This window comes from Physeter macrocephalus, chromosome 1 (assembly GCF_002837175.3).
Source record: "Physeter macrocephalus isolate SW-GA chromosome 1, ASM283717v5, whole genome shotgun sequence".
NCBI classification, from domain to species: Eukaryota; Metazoa; Chordata; class Mammalia; order Artiodactyla; family Physeteridae; genus Physeter; species Physeter macrocephalus.
This window is the reverse complement of record NC_041214.2, coordinates 78,190,618-78,199,327: the sequence shown is the minus strand read 5'-3', so window position 1 is coordinate 78,199,327 and position 8,710 is coordinate 78,190,618. Positions and strand designations below refer to the sequence as shown.

General features: G+C 48.3%; 1 protein-coding gene across 1 annotated transcript; it reads left to right on the top strand.

Annotated features, from left to right (window-relative positions):
* Positions 1-476: 476 nt before the first annotated feature.
* Positions 477-8,115, top strand: TMEM41A (transmembrane protein 41A). Its single transcript, XM_007119507.4, has 5 exons — positions 477-682; positions 2,276-2,429; positions 4,845-5,006; positions 5,346-5,484; positions 7,205-8,115. The coding sequence occupies exons 1-5, from the start codon at positions 564-566 to the stop codon at positions 7,423-7,425; spliced, it is 795 nt and encodes a 264-aa protein (XP_007119569.1). The 5' UTR covers positions 477-563; the 3' UTR covers positions 7,426-8,115.
* Positions 8,116-8,710: the final 595 nt, after the last annotated feature.

Sequence of the window (8,710 nt, the reverse complement as noted above, 5' to 3'; positions counted from 1 at the left end):
GAGCCTGTGCTCCGCAACGGGAGAGGCCACAACAGAGGGAGGCCCGCATACCACAAAAAAAAAAAAAAAAAAAGTAAATTCTCCTTATTTCCGTGGTCGCTTTGACTATCCCACCGCACTGGATTAGAGCCTCTGGTTCTACGCGGGCTGCATTTGCTTTGTGTTACACCTGGTGGTCGACAAGGCTGTCTTGACCACTAGACTGCAAGCTCGCTGTGGGCAGGGCTGGTGATTCACCCCAGACCACCTACAGCCTGGCAGAGAGCCTGCCAATAAGTGGAGAACGAGACAGAGATAAACGTAGGAAAAAGATATACAGGCGGAAGGAGGGCAGACGCAAGCGCAGAGGGGCTGCAAGACAGCTTTCTGCGGGACTCTGGAGCCAACAGCAAGCGGAATCCGGGCCGGAGGTGGGGCCAGGATATGGGGGCGGGGCCTGGAGCGGACCCCCGCCCCTGTCCGTCCACTAACGCGCTCCGGTGTAGCAGTCAGCTCTCAGCGAGGTTCCTGGCGCTGCTTCCAGGTTCCTCCGCGGCGGGGCGGGTCCGGGTGCTGGCGCCGAGATGCGCCCCCTGCTCGGCCTCCTCCTGGTCTTCGCCGGCTGCACCTTCGCCCTGTACTGGCTGTCGACGCGACTGCCCCGCGAGTCGACACTGGGCACAGCCAAGGAGGCTGGAGACAGGTGCATGGCGGCGGTGATGGGGGCCGGGGTTCGGGTCAGAGGAAGGGAGCCAGGTCCGAGGATGGGGTCTGGGAATCGGATTTTCGGGTTCCTGGATCGGAGGCGTCGGGGGCTGGGACTTGGGGTTCAGTTCTGAGACTGGAGATTGGGCCCGTCTACAGGGTCTTGGGCAGACCGGGTGGACGAGAGCGGGGCCTGGCCCTGTCTGGGACCTGCGTGCTGCCGGCTGCGCGGGAGTGCTGTCTGGTGCCTTTGGGGTGGTGATTTGCGGAGGGAAACGCGGTGCCTTACCTTGGGCGGATCCTGCTGGAGCACCTCTGTTCCCGCCATTGGATCGCCTCTTGAGCGGTGTTCCCGTCACCTTCCCAGGCCCAGCCCTGATCCCCGTTTGCATCCGACCTTCGCCTCTATGTGGACCCGCAGCCCCTTCTTAACGACTGCTCTCAGCCTCACTGCATCGTCCTCCCCACTTCACTTCACTACACTTCTGTCAGGTCTGCCCTTGGGGCTTTAAGGCATCCGGTCTTCAGGAGAAACGTTGATGGACAACTTTAAATTATTCACTAATTAATTATCTGCTGTCTTTTGTTGCCTGTCTCTGCTCTTTTCCTTTTACTCCCTGACAGGTTGAGGCAGGAGGCAGTACAAATACCTACCGGGCTGATTTGTCGTGATAAACCAGCATACTGTTTATAAAGTTAATGGAAGTGTGTCAAGGATGTTACTGATGTTTGAATATTAGGACAGCTGTTTTCAGTGACTGTATTCTTTTACTCTAGCTGGGAAGACTCTGCTGTGGGTGTCAGACATACTAAGAAATATTCTGATGAGAACCAGGAGGGTTTGCTTATAATTGATCATTGATGGATTCAAGAGTTGTTCAGCTGGCAGAGGCAAGGTAGCCTTTACACTGTAACCCTTGTACAGGGTTCAGAGTGCACTGAGGATCATATAGAGAGCAGGGTGAAAAGCAGTCTCTTTGAAAGGGTTGGTTCCAAGCCTGACATATTATCAAGAAGATTATGTTTATGGTATGGACAAATATACTTTCCCAGGGAATCTTTAATTGGCTCTTTTGTGACGGATAAAGCAGTTGTTTTACCTAGTAACTTTGGAGCAGTGTGAAGTTTGAATTGTCCTTGGCCTAAAGCTTAGGGGGAGGGGGGTACTCCTAGAAAGGAAGGCAGTTTAGGACGTTTAGTACTTGCCTAGAAATTAATCCATTTGCCTCTTAAGAATAGTTCATAAAACTTGAGAGCCAAGAGGGAACTTAGTGATTATCCACCTTCAACCCCTCATTTTTCCGGTAAGGAAACTGAGGCTCAGGGACAGCCTGAGATCACACAACTGGACAGTAGCAGAGTTGAGATGCTATGCCAGGTCCCTTGCTTCCAAACCAAGGCTCTTCTCCTTGCCTCTGCTGTGTTATATCAGGTCATCCATTATTCTGGCCTCCCATTAAGTGTGTGTTCCCAGCAGACTAGATGATGGGCACATTTATAAACCTACTTTGGAAAGAAGACAGAACAAGTGACTTTATTAGGTATTAGGCTGATCTGGACTCTTGTTTCCATCTGCTTTTCCAAATCTCAGGTCATTGTGGTTCCCCTCGGACCTGGCCGAGCTGCGGGAACTCTCTGAGGTCCTTCGAGAGTACCGGAAGGAGCATCAGGCCTACGTGTTCCTGCTTTTCTGCAGCGCCTACCTCTACAAACAGGGCTTTGCCATCCCTGGCTCCAGCTTCCTGGTCAGTATCCTGCCCTCCTCCTGTGCCTGCCTCCCGGGAAGCCACCTTCTGTCTTTGTAGAGGGGCCCTTAGGCTGCAGATCCTACAGTCCAGAGGGCAGACTACTGTGGCTACCATTTGTTGACAGCTTTCCCTGTGTCAGGCACTGTCCTAGTTGCTTTACCTGCACGACCTTATTTAATTCTCCTAAGAGCCAACAATGGGCACTTTTATCCACATTTTACAGGGAAGGAAATGAATGGTGAGAAGTTAAGTAACTGTCCTAGGTGACAAGGCGAGGAGGGGCTTGGGCTGAGGTCTGAACCCACATCCGCCCAGCTCCAGAGCCTGCCTTTCCTCTCAGGTATGCTGCTTTTGTTTCTAAGGATTTGATAGGTGTGGAGCACTGTCCTTGAGACCTCTCCCCCTCCGCATGTTGGTTTTTCTTTTAACATCTGTTTTCTCCACTAGTCTGTGAGTTCCTTGAGGTCAGGACCTGTTCCTTATTCTCAGTCTATGTGCTTCTTTGCCTGGCACAGGGACGTGCCTTCATAAATGTTTGACGAACAAATGCAGGTTGTTCATGGTGATGTTAGGCTGTAGAGGATTGGGAAGTCTCCCTGTGTGGAGAGGACGAGTCATTCTGGTTTTCCAGGCGGCCCCCTGGCTCTCGGGAGCCACAGTGTTAGACCTGGGCTTGTGCTTGGGCTCTTGGATGCTTCTCATCAGTTGCCATCTCAGGTGATACAGAAGAATCTGTGCTGTCCTCCCAGCAGCATTTTAAGCTGGTTGGTGTAAGTGTATATATCTGTTATGGCTTTGGGTAGGTTTGAATCCCAGCTGTGTAACCCTGAGCAAGTCATTTAACTTCTCTAATGCTGTTTCCTCATCTGTAGAACCGGCATTCTCCTATGTAACCCCCTAGGATTGTTACATGGGAGGATTAAATGACACAGTGGGTGCAGAGGGGCTGGCACGGTGATGGTGTGCTGCCTGGCACACAGTAGCCCTCAGCACTCGTTGAATGATTGGCTGACTGAGCAGGAAGACTTGACAGCTTCCTTTTGCCCTGCTTCTCCCTCTGGCCCCAACATTCAGCTCAGGCTGGATCCGCCTAAGCAGTTTGTTAGAAACTGGAAGAAAAGCAAACACTTTCTGCCAAGAGAGATGGGGGTGTGTATGGTGCTTGAGGTCAGGGACTGACTCCTGGGGCTACCCCTGTACCTCTTTCTCTCTTGAGCTGACCCCTCTTCAGGGCAAAGAGCCAGCTGCTACCTGGAGGTGAATCCTGTCTCTGCCTCGTGTGACTTTGGGCACGATACTTAATCTTGCACCTATAGAAGGGGTGAGGATGGTATACTAAACAGGGTCATAGTGGGGATTAAATCAGACCTGTAGTCAAACACATAGTAGGTGCTGAGGAGATCCCTACCTTCTCACTTCCAGGTTCCCCTTTTACTTTCTCTTTTGGATCCCATGTTTGGCAGGATGATGTCTGCCAGCCAAACTGCACTTAGGAAGTGTTAGTTCACTTTTCCATTTTTGTCAATCTAAGGCTTTTTTGAGTGTCAGCTAGAACTCTGGTCAACATGGAACCCCCAGTGTTAGCATTATAGAGAAGTAATTCCTGCAGGAAGGAAAGAAATGAGACATTTTCTAAAGCTTATGAGGTCTTACTGAGGGAAAATTCATGGTTTGTGTTCATTTAAAGTAGCAGAAATAACTTGTGAGCTTCACTGCTGCCTCTTCCCAGGGCACCAGGGCTGGCGGGCCCTTGCACAGCCCAAGTGGCAGGCTGGGGGCCGTATACACAGATTTCCCTGTTTAATTCTGTCTCGCCGCTGAGGTTTTAATCTTCTTCCCAGTTTCAAAGGTGAGGAGACCGAGGCCGGGGCTGTAGTTCCCAGCTCTTTCATCACTTTTTTTCTTTTTAAAAAAAAATTTATTTATTTATTTTTGGTTGTGTTGGGTCTTCATTGCTGCACGCGGGCTTTTTCTCTAGTTGCGGCGAGTGGGGGCTACTCTTCATTGCGGTGTGCGGGCTTCTCATTGCGGTGGCTTCTCTTGTTGTGGAGCACGGGCTCTAGGCGCGCAGGCTTCAGTAGTTGTGGCACGCAGGCTTCAGTAGTTGTGGCTCGCGGGCTCTAGAGCGCAGGCTCAGTAGTTGTGGAACATGGGCTTAGTTGCTCCATGGCATGTGGGATCTTCTGGACCAGGGCTTGAACCCATGTCCCCTGCATTGGCAGGCGGATTCTTAACCACTGTGCCATTGGGGAAGCCCCTTCATCACTTTTCATTCATCTCTTTAGAGTGGGAGTTAGGTTTTCTCCAGGAAAATCACTGAAGGAGGAGGGAACCTAGGACTCTTGGGCTCCAGGACAAGATGGCTGGTAGCTGCCAGATGTTCTCATGGCAGAGGATTTGTTTTCTTTGCAGAATGTTTTAGCCGGTGCTTTGTTTGGGCCATGGCTGGGGCTTCTCCTGTGCTGTCTGCTGACCTCGGTGGGTGCCACATGCTGCTACCTGCTCTCCAGTGTTTTTGGCAAACAGCTGGTGGTCTCCTATTTTCCTGACAGAGTGGCCCTGCTGCAGAGGAAGGTAAGGTGAGGGGGTACATCTAAGTGCCGGGCCCCCGGAAAGTTACCACGTGGTCCTGAGGGGAGTAGGGGCAGAGATCTCCTACAGTGGTCCTCTGTCCTGCCTCAGGATGGCCCAGGGGTCCTGTTGATGTCTCCAGGAGATGCAGATCTGAGCTCAAATCCCAGCTCCATCACTACCAGCTCTGTGTCTTTGAGTAGGTTCCTGACTTTTCTGAGCCTCAGGTACCTCCATTTTAAAAATGAGGAAAAGAATCTCTGCCCTGAAGTATGTAGAACAGATTTTCAATACCTGGAGACTCTTTCTGCTTCTTAATGGCCTTGTCTTCTTTGGCTACAGGTGGAGGAGAACAGAAACAGCTTGTTTTTTTTCTTACTGTTTTTGAGACTTTTCCCCATGACGCCAAACTGGTTCTTGAACCTCTCGGCTCCAATTCTGAACATCCCCATCGTGCAGTTTTTCTTCTCTGTTCTTATCGGTAAGACGTGGTGTGTAAGTTTGAGTCTCACAGTTGTCCTGGGCATGTGCCTGCCTCTGCGAGCACAGGTTTATGAAGAGCATCGAAAGGCCTTATCTAAAGTAATTGTTCCTGATTGCAGATCTACTCGGGCTTGAACATGAAAACCCATAAAAATACTTCTGGAAAAAATAGGGATTGTTCATTCTGTAACTGTATTTAATGCCTATTGTGTGCCAAGCACTGTGCCAGGCCCTGGGATTAGAAGAGTAATCTGTTTTACACACACATCTTGGCCCATAGTAAGGGCTCAGTAAAAGCAGAGTTGGAGTGAGGGGATGTGGGCAGAAGGCAAGTGGAGGCAGGGGAAGGGTCAGAGCAAGGGGCTTCCTGTTTGGCTTTGGCCCCTGTTTTGATTAAGATCTGCCTTAGGAAGAGCTGGTACTAGTGCGGTTCCTTCTTGCCTTCTGACAATTGTATGACCTTCAACAAGCTCCTTACCCTCATGGGCCACTTGGCCAAATGAGGGGCTAGGACTAGAGCAGTGTTTCTCTAAGTATGAGCTTTGAACCACTTCCATCTGAATGGTAAAATTGCTAACAGCCTGTAAGATCACTGACTATTGTTTTCTCCACACTGGAAGCAAACCACCCTCTCTAAGCCTAAGGCAAGGATCGCCTCTCTTAACCCTTCTTTAGAACATGGAAGGGAAGGCTACTCAGGGCTCTGGGTCAAACATGACAAATATGTGGTTGAGCAGCTGCTATTAATAGGGAATTCCTGAGAGAAGTTGAGATCTTAAATTGAAGCAGAATCTACCACAGCTAATTCTGTCAGACAGGCTTTTAGACAGCATGCCTCAGCACCTCTGTTAGCAGCCTGTAATCACCCAGGTGGCACGAGGCTTGGAAAGACTCCGGAGACCGAGATTCTAGTTACCCTTCTGACAAGCTGTGTGACCTTCATGAGTCTGTGATCTTGAGGCATCATCTACTAGAGGAGTGGATCATCAGGGGGTCCCAAACCGATCAGAATCTTGGGAGTGGGGGTCAGGAGAGGCTGTTAGAATGCAGGCTCTTGGGTTCTACCCCAGACCCAGGTAACCAGAATCCCTGGGGTGTTACCTGAGGATGTGTTTTTAACAACTTCACCAGGGGTTTGTTATACAACCAGCCTCTCTAGCCACCAGTCAGACTTGTGGGATCCAGTGGATTTGATGACCTCTTACAGACAGTACAGAACATGAATAGTACTACTGCTTCTAAGAAACCTGTTTTTATCACAGGCATACTGTAAATCTCATAATGCTGGTGCTTCTCTTTACTTTAGCTGTTGGGCACTCAGAACCAAATTTGGGGACACCTCTAGCAAATGAGTGAACTTTATGCATTTTTGCTTAAGTACTAACTGTACTTTGTTTATTCTTCTCTCATTTTGTTTTATTCTTCATTCATTTTGTTTTTTCCTATTTAAAAATATTTCTAATCTTACTGTGGTCTATATATTTTGTGAACCATCTCAAGTCCTTTTGCTGAATGAGACAAATATATGTGGGAAGTGAGGAAAGGAGGGAAAAGTGGAAAAGAAGGGAAAGAGGTAATATGTTTAGAGGTCAGGAATTGGGCAAAAACAGTACAAAACTGGAGTCACTGTTGTGAATTCCTGGTGACATTTCTGAAGGACTATTGTTCTTCATTTTCCTGCTCTCCAGTAACAGGCTCTTTCTCTTTTCTTCTTCAAGGTTTGATCCCATATAATTTCATCTGTGTGCAGACGGGCTCCATCCTGTCAACCCTGACTTCTCTGGATGCTCTTTTCTCCTGGGGAACTGCCTTTAAGCTGTTGGCCATTGCCCTGCTGGCCTTAGTTCCTGGAACCCTCACTAAAAAATTTAGTCAGAAGGACCTACATTTGAATGAAACAAGCAACGCTCATCATCTAAATAATAGAAAGGACACCTGATCTGGATCCTTTGGTTGCCGTGTCCCTGGACTCTACTGTTTATTTGTGTAATGGGCGTGGTCCTCTGAAGCCCCTCATTGTTTTTAAATTATTCTCAACAGGCGATTTGGACACTATTCTTCTGTGTGCATTGTCTCGTCATGAAGGACACTCTGTGCTCTAGAAGGTGAATTATATCAGGTTCTCAAACCAGCCCTGATTTAGCAGGACACTCTGCAAAACGGATGGCCTCCTAGCAAATCCTGTTTGTATTTTACTGAATAACAAGGAACTCAGGCCAAGCCTTGAGCTGCTTCGGGAGAGGATGCTGATTGCCCTTGTCCAGGGCGCCTCTTCTGCACAGTGATCAGCTGTTGTGACAGGTGTTATCCTTTTACATCCCTTGTGGACATGATTAGTGTAAATAATGACATGTGGACCCACATCACTGACACTACTCTTCATCTTGTTAATCTCCTGAAGAGTGATCCTTCTGCACTGCTTTGCCGATGACCTACCTCTTCCATAAATCAGAGGAGACAAGCTGACAAACTGCATAGAATTTCCATGTACAGCTCAAAAGCACAGTGATTGCTGTGATGCTCTTTGTGTTCAGACGCACTGATGTTACCACATATGTCACATCTCCTCCTGGTTGCATGTCCTGACAATTCAGCTGATTGCAAACAGACTATTGAATATCAATGGAGCAAACTCTGTATGTTATGAATATATTCTGGAGAAGTTCTTACCCATCTGGATGGTCAGAACCCTTAACTCACTTGAACCAAATGACTGTCAGTACATTTTCTAGTCTGTCCTTTCTGTGTGGGAATCCCTCCTCTGTCTTGCTGGGACAATGGATTCAATACACTCCAGTATCACCCAGTATACCCTCTGAATGCTTTTTTTCATTTTGTCATTTCCTGAGAATAACTGAGGGATAATTCTATTTTATCTTTTCATTCAGGTGAATTAAGGGGAAAATTTGGTTTTGGATTAATTTGTTGTGTTGTATTTTAATGATCTGTAGCTGTCATGGCTTCCTATGGCTGCAGTATTGAATTGGCACAGACCTGTTCATGCTTCCAAGGACAGAAGGGCCTTGGCACCTAAAATGACCAGTTCTGGGATCCTGTACCCTACAGGAGTAACTCATCATTTCTTCTCAGAACTATTGTCCCTGGACACCATCTGCTGGGTTTTTTATTTGGCTTGGCCAAGAATCTTGCCAAGGCTTTAATGTAGACCAATTACTCTACATGAATTCTTGGGAATACTTCTTTTTTTTTTTTTTTTTTTTTTT